This window comes from Cyprinus carpio, chromosome B12 (assembly GCF_018340385.1).
Source record: "Cyprinus carpio isolate SPL01 chromosome B12, ASM1834038v1, whole genome shotgun sequence".
Taxonomy (NCBI): domain Eukaryota; kingdom Metazoa; phylum Chordata; class Actinopteri; order Cypriniformes; family Cyprinidae; genus Cyprinus; species Cyprinus carpio.
Window position 1 is genome coordinate 7800408 of NC_056608.1, and position 25566 is coordinate 7825973.

The following is a 25566-nucleotide window of genomic DNA, read 5'->3' on the forward strand; positions in this document are numbered from 1 at the left end:
GGTCTGCACTTACTCCCGATATCTCTCAACATGAGGACAGGAGGACTGTCAGTCAATAAATGGGAAACAGTAACTGGCGTTACTTATTTGAAAAGATATTTAGATATAAGATATTTTCTTGCAAATTAAAAAGTAAAGCTTTATTTTACTAGTTACTTGAAAAAAGGTAATCTGATTACGTAACTTGTGCTACTTGTAATGCATTACCCCCAACAAGTATTAACTATTACGTGTTAGCCTCACAACAGTTTACCAAAACAATGTCCAAATAGCTATTTGGTTGACATTAACCAATACTGCAGTACAACCCCAACATTTTATTTTTAACTAGCAGCACTTGTAACTTCATGTTTCCAGCAATGAAGACAAACAGGACATATCGATTTGTTACATCCATTTTCTATTGTTTTATTATGTTCAGTCACACCTCAGCAGAGAATGAAGCGGCCCCCTGGTGACCGAGACATTTATAACGGCATATTCACACGAACATGCATTCATCCACCTGCTCGCGCACATTTATAAGATCTGTGCTTTTCTCATTCTCACACATAGAATGTAACAGAAGTGGTGAAAATGTCCTGTCGAGGATACCGAAATATCCCTAGCTGTGTAGAGACACACAAAACCAAACCTTGTTTTGACTGAGCTATCATACTGTAGAATTTGTCAAAGTATATTAGAATGGATTATAAGTTAAGAGCAATTTAATTACTTTTTTTATTAATACATTGAGCGACCACCACCCTCAGTGGCAGGACAGGAAAGTCCCTCTCACAAACGAGGGTCCCTGACACCAACAGCTCAGTAGAACTACAAATGGAGGGCATCACAATTACATCTGAAGTGCGTCTGTTTCTGCTCTTTTACAAATTTTGTTCAACAGTCCGGGAAGTTTGATATTGTTGCACCTTCATTCTTTAAAAACTATACACAGAACAAAGTCCAACAATAACAGGAAATAGTTATAGTTATTGAAAAAGAGCGCCCAAACGGATGTGTGATTGGTCATTTTTCACATCAGTGAATGGTTTGGTATGGGGCTGGTTTATGATGTTATGATCAGTCCAGATGCTTCAGTCCAGCTCTATGGGGCTGCTGTCCTCCTGAGCTTCCTCACCCTCTTCCTCCTCACCTGAGCCCATTAGACTATTCAATAGGTTTCCTATTACAAAGAAATCGAATCAGAATGTTATTTTTTTTTTAACTCTTCACAACATATCCTTAGATTAAACCGTGCTGTGTATTATGCTGAACAAAAACAAGTACAGAAAATTGTCTGAGCCATTTTATTATTCCACCTCGGAATTAAAAAAAGAAAGAAAACTGTGACTTTTTAATCTCACAATTCTGACTTTTTTCCTTGCAACTCAGAATTTTTTTTTTTTTTTGTGAGAGAAGTCACACTGATCTTTTTATTCTATGGCAGAAATAAGTATCCATAGTTTTCTATTTCAAATTTCATTTTTTCCCCAAATGTATACCACTTTTCACAATAAACATTTGTTTTAAAGCAGGTTTACAGAAAATCATGTTAAAGTTTATAATATCTAATCTTCATGTGTTCCAGTCACAGCAGATTAAAGCTGGATAATAATGTAGTTTACATTTTGCGACGATTCAAATATTTAAGCAGGTGAGATTATAGTGCATGATAAATATCGGCCGATAATTAATCCGCATCTCGTCAGTAAAGCCAGTTCTCTAATCAGCAGTAAATTCCATCAGGTGCGTGATTTCACATAGAGCAGCTGTTACTACACAGAGCCGCTGATTACAGAATCGGCTTTACTGACGAGATGTGCATTAATTATCGGCCGATATTTATGGTGCACCCCTAATAGCATACTTTATATCACCCTACATCAGTACACTATGTATGTGAATAAATTTGGAAATAAATAAATTACACACACACACTTCAGCAATAATACATTTACATTTTGCAGTGATTTTATATTTGCTATATCATACATATTGCATTACATGACTATACTGTATGTATGCAGATAAAGTAGGATTTAATGTTTAACTTAATATAATCACTGGACAACTATCCAGCTTACATTTTTCAATGATATAACAAGCAGTTTGCTATATAATTTGCTACACAGTACATACAATTGGATATACATATAGTAGTTTAATTATTCATTATTAATTATTAATTTAATTCATTTCATTCATTCATTCAATTAATTCAAAATGTGGAGATAATGAGAAATATGAAACCTGTGGTGTTTTGTTCAATTTTGAACAATTTGGTGTAACGCCAAGCCTTGGTGATGTGCATCACTGGCTGTCATTCATTGTCACTAACTGCTTTAGCATGAAATATCATGAATCATAACCAGCAGTCACACAGAGGTAGTTATGTTTCTTACCTAGCAAACCGCCATATGATGATGACTGTTTAGGTGGCACTCCAAAAAACAGTTGTCCTATTCTATCCAGATACTGAGGTCAAGAGAAGAACATATTTTAATGTTATACACAAATACCAAAAGTATATTTATAATCAATGAAGGTGTTATTATATGGATGGTGAATGTATCTTTTTGATTGTTTTAATGTTTGTAATTTAGCTTAGCATCAAGCCAACGTCTAAATATTTTTTTGTATTCTGTTGTGAAGATGATGTTGTAGTCAGATTATTAGGTCAAAAGTAGAACCCTTTTATCTCTAGGAACTGAGAAAGAAAAAAAAAAGGATGTTTGTGATATCTAACTCACCTCATTGTACATAGGGTCTCTCTTCAGTGATGGCTGATACTGCTCGCATAACACTGTGAAGACTGTCAACTTCCCACTGGAAATAAAACCACAATCATCCAGAGGTTGTATTAACCGTTTTGATCCATCATTTGCTTAAACACTAATGGATGATTCAAAATGTCAGATACAGTTACTTAGTCTAGTGATATCTCTTCAACTCGAGTCGTAGAGGAACAGTGTCTGGAAGACTTTAGGAACACTCCAATCAATGTAACCCATGTGTCTGTAATTTACAAGTAATTCTAAACATCTTTAACAGCTTGTTCACATATGCTTGGTTAGAGTTAAAGATACACTCAGCAGGACAATGGCCCTCTAGGACTGGAGAATGAAGAGCTCTGGTCTGCTGCGTTTCCACAGTAAAGGATGCCAAGAGGCAACAGAAGTAAAGAGAAGGGGAGAAACATCAAATTTTATAAGCTGGGGGAAAGGCGTAAGTGTCTAGAGGAATAAGTCATGGGATACTGTTTCTTAAATCGGGTCACCAGATCATAAGATCACACCATTGTTTTTTCTCACATTACAAAAGACAAAGAAAAAAAAAAGAACTTGCAACACAGCTCTTAGTAAGACTAAAATAACTCAGTCACACTGATATCAAACGGCACTTGTATAAAAATAGAGCAGCAGACAAGAAAATGTTCACTCATTTGTAGAATTTTGTCTTAGAATTTTAGAATATAGAGCAGGGGTTCTCAACTCTAGGTCCATTTTCTTGCAGAGTTTAGCTCCAGTCCTAATGAAATATCTAAACAAGCTAATCAAGGTCTTCAGGATTACTAGAAAGTTACAGGCAGATAAGTTTGATCAAGGTTGGAACAAGAAAGTGAACCTTGAGAGACTGAGCTGAGAATATATAGCATTCAAAAAAAACTGAATGCTCTATAATAGACAGAAAGGGCCTGATGCTGAGATGCAGAGCATGAATAGAGGATAGTATCTCACCCGTCCACAGCCAGCAGGAGGAACCACAGGAAGTTCAGCAGAGGCTGCACATACGGAGGACCCTTCTCTATAGACGGGTGCTTCTGTGTGTATGTGGTGAACACCACCAATGCGCTTGTCTTATTTTTTAGACAAAGGAACCTGCAGTCAAGAAAAGATACGGAGATGAATACCAAATCGTAAAAATAAGTATTTAAAGGGTTATTTCACCCAAATATAAAAATTCTGTCATTAATTACCCTTGTGTCATTTCAAACCCAGAAGACCTGCGTTCATCTTTGGAACACAAATAAATTTTTTTTTAGATGGAATCTGGAGCTGTCTGAGCCTGCATTGACAGCAATGCAACTGAAATGTTCCCATGTCCAGAAACATAGCAAGGAGAGCTGTGAATGAATCCATGTGACATCAGTGGTTCATCCGCAATTATATGAAGCTACGAGAATACTTTTTGTGCACAAAAAAAAAAAAAAAAAAAAAAAAAAAAAAGACTTAATTCAACAATTTGTCTCCTCCGCACCTCCCTGGTGCCATTTTGGAGAATATCTCAGCTGCGTCATGCTAGAACTGTTTCCTACGTTGTTGTGATTTGATCTGAACGGAAACAGTGTATCGGCATGACACAGCTGAGATATTCTCCAAAATGCCACCAGGGTGATGCGGAGGAGACAAATTGTTGAATAAAGTGTTTTTTTTTTTAGTTGTTTTGTTTTTTCACAGATCTCCTTGCTACGTTTCTAGATATGGGAACATTTCAGTTGTGTTGCTGTCTATGCAGGGTCAGACAGCTCCAGATTCCATCGAAAATCTTAATTTGCGTTCCGAAGATGAATGAAGGTCTTATGGGTATTTGGGTGAACTAATCCTTTAACATAAATTTACTGAATGTGACAATATTCGTTTAAATCACTGCATTTTAACCCATTTTATAAAAGCAGGAGTAGAGTAAAAAAGTAGTTCATACATCATAAAAGCAGTCCATATGACTTCTGCACTATTTTACAATTCTTCTAAATGCTATTTATATGATAGCTTGTCATTTGTTCTATTTGATATTTTTTTGGTTGCTTGTGTGAAGTTTATACGAAATTAATTTGTTTAATTTCGTTTTCGTTTTTTCCCTTGTGCTTTTAAAAAGTTTCCACGGCAACGATTTAAAAAATATTCACGTTTACACATATTTGCGAAAACAGCCAAAAACGCTGTATTATATATGCCTGGCCAGTAGTTGGTGCTGTCACCTTATTAGTAAACAGTACCATGCTCGTACTTTCTTTCCCGCTTTGATTTGAAATAATACAGGGTACAGCACGCCAGCACCTTTGTGCATGCAATTGAAGAGCACGTGCTCCGAGCACAGTACCATTTCCGCTCTGATTGCTGAAGTAAAGTTGGAGTGCGTGTCCGAAACGTCTTCCATTTGATGCTGTCATAAAGACATTCTGCATTTTAATTAAACAATGGTTCTTGTCACGAAGAAAAAATAAATAAATAAAAATAATAATAATGATAAAAATAAATAAATAAAAAAAAAAAAAAAAAAAAAAAAACGGAAGCAGCAGTTGTGAGTGGGGTGGCCAACCGTAGCCCCACCCCTGCATTAATGCCGTTAATTATTTTTAATGTGTTAAACTGAAAAAAATAAAATAAAAATCATTGCATGTGTTAACGCGCTAATTTTGACACCACTAATCTATACCCAAACACTTTCACAAAGTGTGTAAATGCTGCTCTCTCCCTTTTGAAAATGAGCAGAGTTTGTGTTGTGAATTCTCTCAGTGACTGCTTATTAATGTCCCAGTGAAGTCTTTTGTATGCAGTCTTTAGGGTTAAATGTCAATATGTCAAAAAACGTGTTGGAGCCCAGCCAGCACATTTCCATTTTAGTTACAGAGTTGAACTACTTGACTATTCAAGCACATATTATATAGTGGAGAACTCCAAGACAATAGGAGCTTTCCAACCAGATAGTTATAGGAACTTAGTTATAGGAACTAGCCACCAGGGCTAAAATGTTCACTAGGGCCATTTTCTAGCAATGCCATTTAAGCGCAGAAAAAAACTCCTGTACAGTTCTGTACAGTGGAGAACAACAAATGAAGTATCATGTTTACTTCAAATTTCATTACTGTGAAACATGCAGTGCATACAGTGCTGTGACAAGGTTTTTGCCCCCTTTCTGTTTTTGAATTGTTTTACATATTTGTCACACTTAAAAGATTCAAATCATCAAACAAATTTTAATATTACACAAAGATAATGCAAGTGAATATACAATGCAGTTTTTAAATGATGATTTCATTTATTAAAGGAAAAGGCTGTCACAATCTACTTGGCCCTACGTGAAAAATGAATTGCCCCTTCCAGTTAAATCATGAAAGAACTGTGATTAACCACATTATTTTAGAAAGCTGAGTTAAATTTCACTAGCCACACCCAGACCTGATAACTGCCAGACCTGTTGAATCAAGAAATCACTTAAATAGAACCTGTCTGACAAAGTGAAGCATGCTTAAAGAGCAACACATCATGCTGCGATCTAAAGAAATTCAAGAACAGATGAGAAACAAAACAGTTGACATGTATCAGTCTGGAAAGCTATTTCTAAGAGTTTGGGACTCCAGCGAACCCTGGTCAGAGCCATTATCCACAAATAAAGAAAACTTGGAACAGTAGTGAACCTTGCCAGTAGTGGCTGGCCTACCGAAATTATTCCAAGGTCGCAATGACGACTCATCCAGGAGGTCATAATAGAACCCAGAACAACAACCAAAGAAAAGCAGGCCTCACTTGCCTCAATTAAGGTCAGTGTTCATGATTCAACAATAAGAAAGAGACTGGGCAAAAACGGCATCCATGGGAAAGTTCCAAGGCAAAAGCCGCTACTGACCAAAAAGAACACAAAGGCTCGTCTCACATGTGCTAAAAATATATTGATTACCCCCAGACTTTTGGTCAAATATTCTGTGGACTGATGAGACAAAAGTTAAACTTTTTGGAAGGTGTGTGTCCCGTTAAATCTGGTGTAAAACGAACACAGGATTTCATAAAAAGGACATCATACCAACAGTCAAACATGGTGGTGGTAGTGTGATGGTCTGGGGCTGCTTTGCACCTTCAGGACCTGGGCGTCCTGCCATAATTGATGGAACCATGAATTCTGCACTCTATCAGCAAATCCTGAAGGAGAATGTCAAGCCATCAGTTTGTGACCTCAAGCGCACTTGGGGTATGCAGCACAATGATCCCAAACACACCAGCAAGTCAAAGGTTAAAACAAAGGTTTTGGAGTGGCCAAGTCAAAGTCCGGACTTCAATCCGATTAAGATGCTGTGGCATGACCTTAAACAGTCCATTCATGCTCGAAAACCCTCCAATGTGGCTGAATTAAAACAATTCTGCAAAGAAGAGTGGGCCAAAATTAAGGTTTATAGAACACATTGATCTCCTGAGACGGACAATATACACAGTGCACTGTACTAACATACAGATATCTCTTTCCACAACTCACCAAGAGAATGTGCCTCTTTCACATATGCATTAGTTCCTTTTCATCCCCTTCCTTCCGCTTACCCATCCTCCCTCCACTCAGCTCGCCCAGAATAGTCAATAGTATAATATAATGTTCTACATGAATGCAAGTGATATTTACAGTCATGTTTGATATCATTTGAATGTCTCTGTGCATCTGATATAATGGTCTCAATCTTACAAGAAGTAGACTAAAAGGTAGGGTTGCCCAGTAATGGTTGACAAACCGTTAGTTGACCAGAAGAAGCTTGGTCAACCAAAATTTTATTAGTTGCTTAGTCGCCAAAAAAAAAAAAACCACAGGCGAAGTCACGCAGTCCATGGCGGAAAGATCGTTAACGGCTGGTCTATGGTAAGTACATCGGGCATGACATCCAAACGCTATATGTATTACAGATAAGAGTAATATATCTTTCAAATCTGTAAAGACTCTACGTTTATTTGTTTGCAATCACAATAACAACAAAACATGGCGCTTTTGTAAAATAATGAAAGGAAACAGGATGTGCTTTCTTGCGTCTTGGTCTCTGAGATCTTGAGCGCGAAACTCCGAAACTCTGTGTTTGCTTGCCTTACAGACACATATATATATATATATACACACACACACTCCCTGACAAAAATCTTGTCGCCTATCCAAGTTGTAGGAACAACAAATAATAACTTGACTTCTAGTTGATCATTTGGAATCAGAAGTGGCTTATATGAAAGGCAAAGGCCTCTAGATTATGCTTATTTTACCAAAATAAAATCTTATCATGCCTTGATTTTTAATTATTTAATTAGGACAGAAAGGTCAGACTTTGCTTAGACAAATGTCTTGTCACATCTTTAAAGGATTCAACCAATCACAGATTAGAATGTCACCTGTGACAAATACTGTAATTAAAACATTCCCAGGTGTGTAGAAGAAGAACCCCAGCACACCCAACCTTCATTTGAAATGCATCCTGACCTCTGACAGCATGCCAAAGATTCAACCACAGACCAAAGTGCTGATCATCAAGAGCCTGAAGACCAAGTCTGCTGCTGAGGTGGCAGACATCTTTAATGTATCTAAACATCACGTGGAGAGGATAAGAAAAAGATTTGAAGAAACTGGTGAAGTTCATGACAGGCCCAGGTCAGGCAGACCCCGTAAGACAACTGTTCGAGGGGACCGTTTGTTGGTTCGACAGTCCAGGGCCAGCCCTTTTCAACTGCAGTAGAGCTACATAAGAACTGGTCACCAGAAAGCCCTGTATCTACAAGAACAAGTTGTCAAATTCTCTCACGCAGTGGTCTCAATGGCCGAATTAGTGCTCAGAAACCAGCATTAAACAGAAGACAACTAAAAAAATTGTGTTGCATTTGCCAAGGCCCACAGCATTCAGGTGTTAATTCAGCTTGATCAATACAAATTCAAATTGTTAGTTCCTGTCTCCATTTTGGAGAATGCTTGTCTTGGTCTGACAGAGGTATTTAAGGAAATGTTGCAAAAAACTCAGGCACGATTCTGTAGCCAGAAGCCCATAGTATGGTGTGTCTGGTATGCATTATTTACTCTTGTAATTGGCATAAAACATATTTACCTGACTGATAATAAATTGTTACATTTGATTTTATTCTGATTTACTTTGTAATTATTGACTCTAGTAGATTACGTTGTACCCTTGTTACCACATTTCCTGCATCAGGTTAGTAACGGACTAAAATTCAGTTGAGATGGAGCATAGGGCACGCCAACTGTATCTTCAGAGATCCGGCTAACACTTGGTATTAGTTCAAGTGTACTTGGATTGTAAGGGCTTATATGGAATTTCTGTTTGGGTCAACTAGATGTTGATTGACCAACCTAAATAGAGTGAGCCTAACCTCTTTTTATTGTAATATTATTCTAGCTAAGTGTACATAGAGAAACCATGGCATGACCATACCAAAGCTACTATCAGGGAAAGTAATGTTGGTCAGCTTGTATCTATAGTAGTGGTTGTGACCTCTGACAAGAAATAATGTTGCTTTATACCAAAGTGTACAAAATCTATGGGGGCTTTATTGTTGTATTTTTAGAATTAGTTTTAGAATGAGCAAGCATAGGAGCGGCTGTCTAAAGTATTAGTCAATTACCTCTGTCTAATAACCAAGACTGACGAGAATGTGACGGAAAGGTACGCTAACGGGCTGCAAAAGCCCTTAATACTCAAGTTTTTAATGAAATGGGGAGTGTTCTTATTCTCAAGACAGAGAACTGGGGCTGATGGCAGCAGCGTCAACTTCAATACCACTAGGGCTACTACACATGCACCCTTTAGTGCCAAACAGCTACCTCAGCGCTCTGGCACCATGGACAGTGGTGCTACTCAGCTGCCTTGGAGCTTTGGCAGTGTGGAGAGTTTATAGAATTTATATGGAAATTTTGGAGATTTTAAATATTAAAAATTGGCTTACATTTTTTAGTTAGGGGGTGTCATAATAGCTGGTTCAAGAGTAAAAAAAATACCTGCAAGACATTTGTTTTGACCATAATCCATGCACCAGAGCTGAATGTGGATGGGGGCACCCTATGATTTGCACGCCCCTCCGAAGGGAGAAGAACCTCGTCATCTTTGGTTAAAACTAAAAGCCTTAAACTTAAAGAAACCACCTAAATTTCTGTACGTTTGCTCTTTCCACTTTGTTGATGGTAGACCCACAGAAAAACATCCATTTCCTGAGAAACGATGCTCCAGTGGAGACTCCGAGGAGATGTTTCGTCAGGATTTATCCACTAACAGGTGTGTTACAGCTTCTTGTTAAGTTACGTGCTCTTACAAAAGACATTGTTTAAACTATTTATTTATTGCTGACACTCATATTGGGCATGAATAATATTTAATGCTAAGTTGCAGTTGTTGATAAAAGTAGAAAACTGTTACAAAAAAAGCCCATAGAGGGATAGCCAAAATTAAAATTGTCATTTACTTACTCTCGAGTTGTTGCAAACTTGTGTTAATTTCTTTTTGCTGCTGAACACAAAGCAAGATATTTCGAAGAATGTTTGTAACCAAGCAAATCTTGGGTCCCAATCACTTCCATAGTAACAAGAAATAATACTATGGAAGTGAATACGATCCAAGAATAGTTTGTATATTAACATTATTCCAAATATACTACTTTGTGTTCAGTAGAACAAAGAAATTTATACAGGTTTAGAACAACTTGATGTTGAGTAAATGATGAAAATGTTCACTTTTGGGTGAACTATCCCTGAAAGCCATGTACTGCGATTGGATTGAATAAAAGGACCACTGTACTGGGACTGGAACACCATGGTTGGTGCCATGTACAAAATACTTTTGCAACTTTTTCTAAATAGGGGGTGGAGAATTTATTAGTTTCTCCTTAGCATCTGACTGACTTCAGTGTTGTTTTGCAGATGATGAGCAAGGTGACCGTGAGACCGCACAAACGGAGCCATTGCAGCTGCCCCTTCAGTACAGTGATGCCTAAAGTCCAGGCATTGACAGATCACAATTAATGCCTTAAAATAATGTTACACAAGGCAATACAGTTCCACAGTGAAGATCCCTTAGCCCTTGCCATTCTCAAGAATGACACTAGCTCTTTATTGTACATTGTTAATTTCTACACTTCCAATTTTAAGATACACATAATGGATCAAATTTTGAGGACCATGATGAAGCTGAAGTTAAATTTACTCCAATGAGATCACAAGTCTACATTCCATGTCATTTTATATGAAATTTAAAATGGTGTATTCATTTTGGATACATTGTGTAGTTGTTTGGAATTATTCAGTTTGACCATTAAATATACCGTTTTTACACAAATATTTTTTAAAATATCTTATATTGCTTCTTTCTCCTTATATATGCACACACACAAACACACAATTAAAATGTCAAGGTGCAGTATATTTTGATTTCCCCCCACTGAAAATGATACAGTTTAGCAATGCTAGGTAAATAATGGTCAATTTGTCATTTTTTTCAAAATTCATGGAACAACTGAAAAACATTCTGAATAGTACTGTAAAACAGATAATTGAATCCAAAATAAAAAGTTATATAAATAAATATATAAAAAGTACACGCATATATTATAGTTACAACTATTATTTTACATGCAATTCTGCATTGCCTAATTCTGCACTATATAGTAATCAGGTTACGGATAAGGACCAAAAAAAAAAAAAAAATCATTAATACTTTAAAACATTAAGTGATTTCACAGATGAAAGAGAAAAATGAGACATTAATCATTTATCAGTTACCTAAATCCTCAATGCAATCACATAACTACAGGGATTCACGTCTGCTTTTAAAAACATGAATTCGCTTTCTGTTTTATGTACCAGCACTCGGCCGACTTTTCCGCTGTGCAGGTAACGTTATTGATATATGCCTCAGTGCTTTTATAATTCTGCATCGAAGACCCGTCTGCTCTAAGCGACAAAACAAAATATTTAAAAAGTTATGGCAGGCCACTTCTTCATTTCATCCTCCCACTGTGTAATACAGTAAATATTTACCATCACGGTGTTTAATAGTGTTCTGTGTGTGCGCCCACCATATTGCTCCTATGCTCCTTACCTACCAGCTAGCGAAACGGAAGTTTAACACATTATAAGGAAGTACGTCATCGTATCTACTTCTGCGTTGTAAAATAAGGTGGATAGGTTTTCTGTATTGAACCAGAGGTTTATACACCGGGTTGTGGATGCCATTTCATTGGCTTATGAATCTCAGGGCTTGCACTGTCCAATTGGAGTAAGAACCTATTTTACCAGAGAAATTGCTTCCTTCTTGGTGTGAGCAAATGTTGTTTCCATCTTAGTCTCGTTAAGCCAGACTTTCAGACTGATGGCAGAAGGTCTGGGAACCTTGGACGCTTTGAATGGCTAAGGCCCACCTAAGAGGCCATATAACTGACAGGTAAAGCAACCAATCACATTTTGTTTATTGCTGTGACATGAGCAAATCAGGTAATGTGGTTGAAAACGCACCTCTGTTTTGGCCTCGCCCACCGATCTGGTAACTCCCTTTATTGTCCTGCAGAGACCTATACTTGGTTTTCTCTCAACGGCTCCACTCTTGAGCCGGGCCGGGCCAGGCCAGGCTAGCTCTGTACTTCAACATGGTGTGATTAGACACTTTTCCCCAGAGAGTCAGTTATTGATGCAATTGAAAGGGAACATCTCAGGTTGTGTAACCTCATTTTTCACAGGATGAGGGAACCTTCTAAGATGTACTATGCCTCTTTGCCTTCAGTGAAAAGATTCTGAGAAACTGGTGAATAGCACCACTTTATACATGCAGAAAGCCTGCCATCAATTACGTGCACTCGAACAGCATTGGCCAGTGTTTTACACTGACGTTAGAGCTGCACGATTAATCGAAATTAAACTATAATCGTGATTCAGCAAAGGCTATATTTTTGTCATGCACAGCTTGTCAGTGAAACACGGTTCTGTGATCAGTAGTAAATCTCCATCCGAAGGCCAGAAGGCCTGAAACTCCAAATATGCCCTGCAGAAAAAAGGTACTGCACATAGTTCCAGGAAATCCCATATAGTAGAGGCTGAATAAACAGAAGACTGAACTACATTCAATGCATGAAAAAAGTTATAGAAGCTGGCATGGCGTTAAACACAAACAAACAACCAAACAAGGATTTTTATCAAACACTCGACTGACATTATGAAGTGAGTCTGGAGTAAAAACGCTATTAAATATCATCTTTTGGACAAGCGGTTCATAAATGCTTCTCATGTTTGGAAAGATGTTTGAAGTGTATCATTTACTAATAAATCATTTACTACTGGTCAAAGAACCGTACCTCACCGACAAGCTGCGCATAAAAGCTTTCGTGATTTAATAAATTGCACTTACCCAAGCAGTTTAATCGCGATTTCGTTTCGATTTCAATTAATTGTGCAGCTCTAACTGAAGTTAATCAGGGCTTCGGTATTTTTGTATGTAGATGTGTTTTTTGTATATTTTGAGACTTATTTTGTAATATCTCGTTCCCTCAGGGAACAAAGTTTATTTAGGGGTGTAATCCTTACCCCTAATCCTTTTATAGTATTGTATAGGTAGGTGTCTTAGTAGCACAAAGGACGAGTGAGCGTGATCATCCCTTCCTCCTTACTACTAGTTTTAAGAGAGAAATAAACACGAATGCCACATGTAATCGCTTAATCAGTGTTTCAACTGCAGAAAGACAAAAAAAAAAAAACAGCTTGTAAACAAAACGTCATGCAGCATTTCATTTACCTCAGGCAAGTGTCCAAAACTCGTTAGTCCGCTAGAGAAATTAAGTCTAAAGAAAGTGCATTTCATGAAATATTAAACTACTCATCATATTTCACTTTACCAGTTAGTGATGTCTAAATTATTTAATGTATGTTTAAATAAATCTATTATGAAATAAGCTATGACAGTCAGCCACTGTGTACGTACATGAATATATTTCAACAACAGATAAAAATTTAATCATTTAGAAGTTAATTTAAAAACTGCATTATGGGCAATTTACATGTTTGCATACAATTTTTTTAAGTTGAGTGTTGATTTTTATATTTAAAAATAAATATTAATTTAATTAAAGTTTGGGCTCTGTTAATTGTAACCTTATAGCAATGTAAAAGGGATCTAAAAGGGCTAGTTTAGAGCATAAGCTGAGGTAGATTTTTATGCCTAGGATAATAATTTTAATTGTAATTGAATTTATTTAAAGAAAGAGCAGTTTGTTCAGTAAACCACTGTTTAATAAATAAAAAAAATTAACAATTTTGTGTTTAGTTTTCCCCCATGCTGGGAACTTCTAAACCATACCGAACCGAATCGTGACGTCAAAATTGAGGTACGTACCGAACCGTCAGGTTAGTGTACCATTACACCCCTAGCCCTGCAGAGACATAATTTCTCTGCTGTAGCTCTCAAGCATGTAAGCGTTCGGCCACATCAGGTTTGACCTTAATAACGACTAGCTATACGTGCAATGTCACAACATCAGATGTCACATCTGAACAAAACTGAACAACATTAAGCAAGATTTTTTTCATTTTCTGTGAACTTAAAATCAGGTCTATTCCTCACACAAAACTATCATATAGATTTGGAAGACATGAAATACAATGCATTTTTTTTTTTTTTTAATGGGAGCTAGACAGCCCCGGTCCCAATTCACTTCTGTACACTGTATAGCAGAGTGGCCTACACATTCTTTTCTTATATTTCTGCTTTTGTATTTTGCAATAGAAATAGTCAAACTGGTCTGAAACTGCAATGTGGTGTTAAAATAATAATAAAATTTTCAAATTCCAGAACTCACTGTAAGACGGCCTGTGCTACAAACATGTCCACCTCTCCGTGAAAACCTTGCGCTGATGAATACTCCACCAACATCTGTGCACAGCCTTCTCCATCAGATGAGTGTAGGAAATGATAGCGTGATTCACTGTAGTTTTGCTCTAAATGCAAACAAACAAATGATATGGGTAACCCATTCTCAAAACAGCTGATTGTTCCTTTAGAATATATTGAATGATTACGGTCATGTCTGTTTTACCTTTCCACAATGTGAGCGCCAGCAGCTGGTGTAGTTTGGGGTCACCCAACTTCCCCGAGCCTCCTGATGACCACTTGATAGCTCTGGAGACAAACGCCACTCGCTCTGGTGAATTTGGGTCCATCAGGCTGAAGAGTTTAGCCAAATGCTCTAGAACAAACACCAAGAATGTAATTCCACAATTAAAAGGCTATCATGCATTTGCTGCAGTTTGTAGGTATTGTAGATTGTGTAGGGTTGGGAAATGTTGAATATTTATTATACTCTGTATTTTTTTTTTTATTTAAACAACTATTACATTAAACACTTTTAATCTAACTGGTGGTTAGTTGAAATGATGGTTCCACTGACTGACCAAAACACACACACACACACAAACACACACACACACACACACACACACACACACACACACAAACTGCTTTTCAACAACTTTGAAGGAGCTAGTGTAAAAACATAAATATAAAATAATAATAATAATGTCTCAATTAGTTATATTGCAAAGCTATTGTATTTAACAGCTTGGTGCTGCAGTACATTTGAACTCAATATTGGCTACCAATATTCACACACTGGTTTTAGCTTAAAAATAAATAAACCTTCTGAATATTCTGACAATTCAGTTCTAACTACAGATAAAGCTAAATATAACCACACCTCTAATTGATAACCTCCAAATTAATAACAATCACCAGCACAACAGCCTTAATAATATAATGTTCAATAAACTCACCAAGTGTCTCATCATCTACTTTGGCCCCAGATTTCTCCAGGGACTCTAGTACCAGCATGGACAGATCTGCAGCACTGTTTCGCTGTTTAGAAAATTACACATTAGTGCAGAGATCTTACAAAGGAAAGAGGTTCACAAAACCAGTAACAACTGACCTGTTCAGATATTACATGACATGATAAATTATTGACCTTAAATTGATAGAGAGGAACACATACCTGATTATAACTAAAGAAGAGCAATGCTCCATTGTACATCAACTCTCTGGCCTCTGCATGCTTCTCTTGTGACATGTACCTGCACCCAAAACAACATGGTATTAATACTGCGTTTCTGTGATAGAGGTCATTCAGTCCTCATGGGACACAGCAAAATAATAAAAATAAATAAATAAATGTCCATAATGATTAAAAAAGATGTTATTAAAAAAATATATCAATATATCAATACACGCATCAAGTTCTTCAAAATATATTAATTGTGTTCATGTTGGTTTTGACACACTTATTAGGCTTACAGTTTTAATTTATATTTGACCCTATAAATATTGTGATGTAACTATCGGGTAAAATGCAAAAACATTTTATTTGAAAAACATGAAAACATGTGACTGTGCACATTGTGACTTTTCATATATGTATTTTTTATAACAAATACCGTGTATTTTCAGAGAGTTCCATCCCACAGCATTTTACAACCTGAACTAACCTTGCCATTAAAGGCCACATTATCTGACTTGTTGAGTTTGGCACACAGTCATGAGGCTCCTTTCTGCATGTTCCTTCATGCAGATTGCACCTTGTGACTTACCAAATATTAATAAGCAGCTGAGTCTGTTAAGCCTATTTTTCCCCTAAGACAAAAGGCAATAAAACATTTATACTTGACTACTTAAAATGTTTACTATGTTAGTACATGTAGAGTGCATCACCCTGATATTTACTTGCAGTCTTATCTGTGCAATATTTGATACTGCAGATGTTGCTCGTCTCAGCATAATAAGTAAAAGACGTTTGGCCACAAAAGGAAGAATGACTGGCAGATGTGGTTTTAAAAAATAATTTTTGTTGTCTTTATCACATTTGTCTGAATTCATCGGAATATTTTAGAGAGACTTTATACACAAAAGGTGACATTTCACAATTATCCCACTGTCGTATTATATACTATTTTGTTGTTGTTGATGTTTTGTACGGGGGGGGGGGTAGTATTATTATATTACAATATTAATGACAGATTCTTCAGCTGGTCCAATTGATTATCAACCTTGCTCTTCAGATTAGCATGTAGCTAGCTACATAGCTCACGCTGATATTATGACATAAACGACGTCGAGACTAGCCAATCAGAGATAAGATAGGACTCAAGGGGCGGGTGCGAATGAGCAGTTGGCCAATCAACACAACCGAGAAACGTGCTCGAGTGACAACAAGAAAGATCTGGAAGCGACGGGTCCCCGGCCAGTCATTACTACTCCTCGATAAAACTTACCTGAAGAATAATGTCCGGTACATCTGATGGGCCTCATAATAATCTCCTCTCTCCACACTGGCTCTCAGTTTGCCCTCCACTCGCTGTACTCCTCCGCGGTTCCTGGCGCTGGAGCTCTTCAGAGACTCCTGCTCCGACATGACTGCTCCGACCAACCAAACGCGATTACTGAGCCTTCAGACTCGCCGTACAATGACCTATAAGCCATCCACAGACGGACAGATGGATACTTTTTATATTTATTCCGTCGTTTTAATTATCGCAGATAAATTAAAAAAAAAAATTAAAATACAACGTTTGACACGATGGAGAGAAACATAAATATAAAGGTGGTCAAAATGGCTGAAAAGTACAGTACTATTTTCAATGATATATGAGCTACTGCAATTAATCAGTAAATCAATCAATAAATCGGTCAGTCAATAATAAGTAAAAAAGTATCACCATGTAGACAGTGCTCCAGAAATATAATATGAAAAAGAGGTAAAGGAATTTTCAATGAATCCAGCACATTTCTCATACTTGAGGTATTAAAGTAAGCAAGACCAGTGCAACAGATAAACAGAACAGACTTTATTATTTACATTTTTACATTTATTCTACAAATAAAATACAGATTCTGTGGGTACAATTTTGCAACCTGGATGAAAATAATTGTATTAAAATAGCTATATGGCTAGAAATGTCTCACCATTAAATGCTTTAGACTCACTAAATATGGTGTCTATATAACTACTATTCTTTAATTACTATGTACTAACATTGAAATGAATGATTTGACAAAATGTACTGTATGTAACATTTAAAAATGACTTACAAAACTTCTGCCAGACTGAGTTTGTGTCTCACTATTCAGACTTTACTTTCTCAGATGTAAACTTAACAATTCTTATATTACTCACATACTGAAGTATTATTAATTTAGTATTTTTTTTATTATTATTAATTCCATTTATACTCATTTTTAGGTTTGTAGACATATAAAGGTATTGTTATGATTAAAAGATGTTTATAGGATGACAGAAACTTATTCTTAAAAAAATAATTTTTTATATGCAAGGATGTTTTCTACATTTGTCGTGTTCTTTTCTGGGTACTAAGTGTTCTTTTCCAAGAGCTGGTATTTGCAGTGATATTTGATGTATGAATATTGCAAAGATCTGCTGTTTCTGTGCAAAAGGTGTAAAACCACAAACTTTGAAGTTAATTTAGATGGAGAAAATCATTTGGCATAACATGTGTAGTTACACAATGATTAAATTCATTTGATGTCTTGCGATCAGACATAAATATCTCGTGATGTATTAAGAGGATGTAAGTCTCCGATATATATATATATTTCCAATTGGCTTTTTCTTCTTTTCTTCTACTCAGCACATACTGCAAAAGCCTTTGATTTCTTATGACTTCTGAAGATTATTACTTCTCTCTCAGACATTTTTGCAGAATATACTCAGCTTGGATTTTGTATTCATTTTTAATCTTTTATCATTTTGTTTTCAATAAATGACAGTTTTACTGAAAGACTTCCATCTGCCTAGATTTCTCCATTTGCATCAAAGATAAATACCAAACATGATACTAAAAAGTCTGCATGAAATGGCTTGATTTCTGACTGAAACAAGAAGTCAGGTTGGGAAATTTCAAAGTCGTATGCCCTTTCAAAAATAGTCAGTAACCTTTTATTTATGTCACAATCCAGCAACAGTTATAAAGTGCAGTCTGAAAAGCGTGTCATTTATATCGATGAGTGGCGTTGTCTCATCTTCTTGTCAAAGCTGTTTATTATGCCTGTACATTGCTCTCTATATTACAGCATTCTGTGTAATTTAGATTCTAATTGGTCAGATACGAAATTCAATACGAACTGATAACCAAATTCAAATGGGTTAAATACACGTTGTGGTCTGCGCAAAATTGTGTGTCTGAACCACACTGTGTGTGCATTGCAGCGATTCAAGTGACACTCATGCGAAACCAGGTTTCAGTGGAAAGCAGTCTGAATCATTCACTTTGCTCTATATAGTGGCATTCACTATATAGAAAATAGAACACATGAACAAGTGACCAATTTCATACACAGTTTTTATAATCTAGAGAGCATATAATTGGACAAAAAATCTGATGAGAAACTGAAATTTTAATGCATAAATCTTCTAAATACAAATTTTGTGCTACTTTAATGGGGACTGTTAAAGGTCTGTTGCTTGCCTTGGCAAACACCACCAATAAATTAATAGAAAGCACAGAAAACATAGGTTGGGTTTGATATTTCTAGCGCTATTACCTTGGTTGAGTTACTGAGGGATCCGCTGGATTTGCTGGTTTAGATGGCTTAATAATTCTGACTTCATTGCAAATATATAAAGCACCTATATTACAAATATAAAGTGCCTCCTTTTAACATTTGTAAAAGGTGCATCAACAAAAAAAAAAAAAAAAATGCAGAACTGTAGAAGAACAGAATTAAAATTTGAACAGAAACAGAGGTGTTGTATAACAAAAAGGGCTTGTATAACAAAAAATTATCTGTTAAATACAAAAGTAAACATTTAGGAAACACAATTCCTTCTGGATTCCAAATGGAATTTGAGAAATCAGATATATCAAATTAGCTCAAAAGAGAAAAGTTTATAAATAATTACAATTAATTATGATTAATTACAATTATTTATATCAGCTGCCAGAAGTCACTGTAGCAGAATTACTGTAAATTGCCATCAACTAATCTGTTCGTCCAGCAAACAGATTACTAATGAAAGAAGCAATATTAAAACATCAAATATTGAACGTAATACATACGTTCCTCGACTAAAACGTCATGAAAATATGAAACCGCATAATGATTGATTGACCTATATGATAATGATTGGCTTTTGGAAGGACGGTGCTCTCTACAGCAGTTAAGACTGTCTCTTTTGAGCACGTAGAGCAAAATGATTATTAAGACCACCAAAACTGACACCACCAGAAGAAAGAAGATCAAGAGTCCATCTCTCAGGGAGTAATCTATGAGGAAAGAGTTTCAAAGGGATGATATAACCAATAAAACATGTTGGTGTGTTTTGTTTAGTTAGAGACTGAGAAGGAATGAGTGTGCTCTTATCGATATTCGATACTTCATCCTCTGTCGGCTCTGTCACAGTTGGGTGGAGCCCAGCCATTGTTACAATGACAATGGAACTGATCAGTACATGCCTATGAGAAAACCACACCATTGAAAACCAATAAGTGTTGATGAATTGGTTATTTAGTGAAAAGTGTTTTTTTACATGGCGTTGAAAAGTACTGTAAGTGGGACCAAAAATGAATACGGATTGACCTGCACTGATGAACCATTCACATTAACACCAGAAACATGGATTTCAAAAAGTAGTTAGTAACTTACTCCATTACTGTTAGAGTTTCTCTGGGAGTCACATTTATGACTCTGATCTAGAACTGAAGAATTCAAACGCGTAAAGTCCAAACACGCCTGAGAGAGAGAAATACAGGACTCAACTGTTTGTTCAAAGGTCATAGATCATAAAAAAAATGAAAGTATCAAACTCCAAATGGGATGACCATGTTGGTTCAAGAGTCCATTTAAAATCACAAATCTGTACTGTAGTCACTCAAACTAATTCTGTTAACTCTCTTTTAAAGTACTTTATGAATAAAATGCATCTGAAATGTTCTAATAGACACAAGGTGACACAATAAGCCTACAAAACAAATGTCTTGTTTTCTCCATTCTAACCTTTCCAGGAGCACAGACTGAGCCAGTTTTGACATCAGCTGGATCTGGCACATCCAGGCCCATGTTGAAGTCAACATTCATTTGATGATTGTGTTTCCCTCTATTTTTACTACACTCATCGTCACTCCTGCCGGTGTGTGGTTGCTGTCAAATATGCACTGGACTTTTCCACAAATAGCATAGCATTTTCCACAAAAAAACAGAAAGTATAAATTCACTCAGCTCTTTAGTTGTACAATAACAAAGCAGCATGTAAAATACAGCTGGACCTGAGATAGCTGAGTTATTTTACAAGAACATGTCGCAAGCCACATCTTCCCAATTTAACAACAGGGGTGTTGCGCCGACATACAGGCTAGGGACGTTGTGCTTTGGGCTTCCCAAGTTCGAGTCCCGGCTCATGGCACCCACAAGGCTATCTGCACCAACTGATATTTTTTAATAATGTAAAACATGCATGCTTTCACTTATGAAAAAGAAATGAAGTACTCACTGGACTTCACAAGGTTTCGGATTAGACCCAGAGTATCCACAGTTCCCAAACAAATTGCCAAGAGTATTAACATGACTAAAGCACTTATCATCTGCTTTCTTTGCCTCTGAATAGCCAGAGATACAGAGAAAAAAAACATGAATTCAAACATACAAAACAAGCTTCATATAAAATTTTAAACCACAGCATGTCATTTGAAGTTTGACCGTGTTCTAACAGACAGAAATTGACATATGATCACCCAATATAAAGAGATAAAAATAAGAACAATAAGAAGAACCTGAGCCAAAAAGCTGTTTGCACTGGTAGTCAAATGTCTGGCAACGGCCCTCAAATCAGAAGGTTGCATTATCTGCACACGGGAGGCCTTCCATCACGTAGAAATCTGCTGGACAGAATGGAGATGTTACACCGCAGACGGTCTGCAGGGTGTGCCGGCCACATTGATCTGCTCATAGTAAACCAATGGTACACTGTTAGAAAGATCTTATTTCACTTTTTTAAGAATAAATCTCATTAAAGTTTTGTTTATTAGTTATTTAGATATACATTAGCATTAATCCAGCTTTCACACTAAAAAATGCTGGGTTATTTAATCTACCCAACCGCTGGGTTATGAAATGCTTTACCCATTATGGGTTATTTTTATGGAATTTGGGTTATTTTGTGCAGTGAGTGTGCATATAGCCTATCCATCAACCCAACTTATATCGGTTGACCCAGCACGTGGGTTGTTTGTGCTTCGAACCTCATCATCATCATGAGAGTCCACACCGAGCGCTCGTCACAGCAGCGAACCTGACTGCTCATCCAGCGAGGCCAATAAATAATAAAAGGTATGTGTACACTACATGTCTAATTCACTTTGTCTGTGTTGCATTACCTATTAAAGTAGTATCTTTATATTGTCGAGGCTAGTTGGTTGGTTTGGCTTACGTTAGCCATTATCATGGAAGCACGGATAGCCTACAGCTTATCCGTTTGGTCTGAATTATATTAATGAATTAAATAAACAAGTTCATAATGCCCATGGGCATATAGTCATGTTTATTGAATTCGCCAGGCTAATTTGCCAGCTAGTTTCAAGCTTAAAGTTTCTAGTTGGCTAGGTGATTTGAGTTAGTTGCTTTGCTAGCTATATTATTTTAACTGGCTATAAACGAACGCGCTTGTTTTTCCTGAAGCTATAATGTGACATGTGAAGGCATAACACGGTGTTTGACTGATTAAAATATGTAAAAACAGTGAGATAATCTGGTATGTCTTGTTATGTGGTGAATAAATTCTTATTTAAAATGGCGGCCTGGCCTTTTTATTGAGTGGTTGATGTGACACCCCAAAGTATGTGCACATTTTGTGTAAAGGTGTTATACTTTAAGCAAAAGTTTATTTTTATTCATGTGAATTGTGAGAGATGTGGGACTTGAAAGTAAATCAGTACAGGGTTAGAATAGTCTGTTGTGGTGAGAAACCAGGACTCTTATTTTGAAAACTGAAAGGAGGACTCTGATATAGGCGCTGTGTGCGCGCCCGCGCCCTTACATCTGAGCAACTGGTGCGACGTGACACGGATTTTTCCTCATCAAATTTTCCTGTTGTTTTGCAGGTATTATTGTTACAACAACTTGCTAATATGCACACGAGATCTTTAATGCAAATGTATATGTTCATACCGCAGATATTTCGGGGAATGACGTTCGGGGTTGATATGCAGACTGCCCGCCATTTTGTGAACGCTGTAACACGAGGTGATTGTGAAATGCGTTTAATTCGATTCAAATTAACTTCAGTTACAGGTTATAGTGTTCATTATGAGTTTACTTCAAATTTAAAAAACTTTAAAAAGTTTTAAATAAATAATTGTGAATTTGAGGCCTTAAATTTGGCTGGAAATCACAACCTCGATGCACTGTGAGCCTGTAGGTCTGCTCTTTTTGGCAACAGAGCGTGGAGAAGCATAAATTGAGCTTAAAAGCTAAAACAGTCAGTTAACAGACACAATACAGCTCACACTTCTGTGCTGTTTGATGCCTGCTGTTATACACTAAGCAGCAGGAACAATAATTGATCTACTTCTCTGAGGACAGACAGACGTACAGACAAACCCTGTTCTAACCGAAGCCCATGCTGTCAGTCAAACGTGCCTCTTTTCTATTCATTAAAGATTTTGATTTCTTGGCAGGAAATATGGTACACCCCAGGACGGAGCCAACGGCCAGCCACTGGATTCCTGGAGGAAAGGCTGCGGAACGTCAGGAAGCGGCTGAGATCAACCAGCAAGTCGCGGAGCATGGCACAGACGACACCAGCACAAATGCCAGATGATGGCACTCTTGCAAGGGCTCTCATACCAGGTAATTATTAAACAATAATTACCTGGAGCCGTTGGCTCCGTCCTGGGGTGTACCATATTTCCTGCCAAGAAATCGAAATCTTTAATGATGAAGCAAAACATCAATATTTCAGTAACTGACAACTTTGTTGTTCTTTTTTACAGAATGTACCATATCAGATGAACGTGCGTCACAGTTTAAAGAATGGTTGAGAAACAATTCTCAGCCCCTCAGCCTGATGAGACCTACATGCAGAACACGGCAGTCTACAGGGCCACGTGGATTAGGGACAACAATTGGACCATCGATCAGATCCTCGAAGAGTTCCCTCGCTTAATGACCAAAGGCATGGTAGGTATAGGAAAATATAATCTTACATATGAGGAAACATTGTTTATAACGTTTTATTAGTGTGCCACATTAAATTGGTTTTAAAAATGTGTTTTCCATTGTATAGATTGCACAGGACTTTCTTGTCCTACATGGGGATGCTGCATCAAAGTTGTTTGAAACTTGGCTACCCATTTATGTTGAGAAGATCCTGTACCTGGCAAGACAGGAGGGGAAGCTGACATTGCCCTTGGATGGATTAACACCAGGTAATATTCTTGTCAGCAAATCTTGTAAATGCAGGGAATGCGATGGAATATGCAGGATATTTATGCAATTTTATGCGATGAAATTGCAGGGATTGTGAAATCACAGGTATGCTATTTCACATCGTATTGACACCTGTGTCTTCCTACAGATGGTGTTGGGGAACTCGCCCTGAGGCAGTTGCCAGCCTTGCTTCCACCTACAACTTAGAAAGGTGGCCGTGGTTTGTGTGGATTTCGCCATGAGGTTCAGGAATGCAGCTTGGCCTTAATCGACCATAAGCCTGTAAGTCCTCAAGCACATCTAAAGGGGAAACTTTATTCATTTTATCAACATATCTGAACTCAGCACGCACATGCATATCCAGGTTTGTTTTATTGTACTTTTGGGGACAGGCATAAAATATAGCCTGACAGTGATAGCTGTTCTAAAAGCTTACAACTCCTTGGTCACTATCAAAGCATCCTAGAACACCTCATTAGTGCCACAGGCTGATTACCTCTGTACCACACCGCACTGATGCAGTCATTTGTTCTAAAACAGGCACCAACAAAGTATTGAGTGCAGAAATTAACATATTTATCAGAAGGTTGACACTTTTGTATTTTAACCCATTTGGACCTGACTCCATGAGGTTGACTCTAAAGAAGTCTTCTAAATCTACAAAGCATTTGCGGCCCACTTATCTGACCACCTAACCCTGCTGCCTATCGGTCAGATAGGTGGGCCGCACGCATTTTCTGAGCATGTTTATTGTAATGTTAGATCATCAATCAATTTATGGCTTTTTAGGTCAATTGAGGTCTGAATCCTTTTTTTCATTGTTTTCTGTAATGTAAGCTATATGCTCTAAGACTCAGTCAAAAAAGGTTTGGAATATTTTGTGCAATGAAATGTAGACTATTATAGTTCAACTTTTTGAAGTAGAAATGCACTGAATCTTTTCCAAATTGTAAAGCTAACTAGACTTTATCATAAAACAATCATTTCTCTAGTGAGAACCAGGAAAATGGTCCTCACAATGTCTGTATTTTAATTCTACTATAATAGTCGGTAGACATTTGGTCCTTACTCACTCGCACTCTCGCTCTCTTGTATTTTCTTTTTTAGCCTGGAATAAACATTGTGGAGTACCTCCATGAGGCCAAGGCATGCAAGCCTTACCCCCACATCCTGACGCTGGGAAATGATCAGAGTGCATTTCAGGCCTTCGTCATAAAAGCTGGACAGGCCCTGGAACAAGAAACACTGCTTCAGGCCATTGATGTCTGCTTCAAGGCATTCTTGGTCTTTGACATCGAATACCCAAAGCAGTGTGAACATGTGTGGGAATTCATACAGAATGTGATATATGAAATCCCAGGAGGGGAGTCTAAAAT

The 25566-nt window shown here is 37.1% G+C and overlaps 1 protein-coding gene across 1 annotated transcript; it reads right to left on the bottom strand.

Annotated features, from left to right (window-relative positions):
- Positions 1 to 383: 383 nt before the first annotated feature.
- LOC109054072 (Golgi to ER traffic protein 4 homolog) lies at positions 384 to 21654 on the bottom strand. Its single transcript, XM_019071383.2, has 10 exons — positions 21538 to 21654; positions 17026 to 17222; positions 15753 to 15831; positions 15535 to 15616; positions 14802 to 14951; positions 14565 to 14703; positions 3720 to 3860; positions 2733 to 2808; positions 2385 to 2457; positions 384 to 1165 (listed from the first exon to the last, which is right to left on the bottom strand). Exons 2-10 carry the CDS (start codon positions 17163 to 17165, stop codon positions 1077 to 1079), a joined length of 969 nt encoding a protein of 322 aa, XP_018926928.1. The 5' UTR covers positions 17166 to 17222; positions 21538 to 21654; the 3' UTR covers positions 384 to 1076.
- Between the last annotated feature and the right edge of the window lie 3912 nt (positions 21655 to 25566).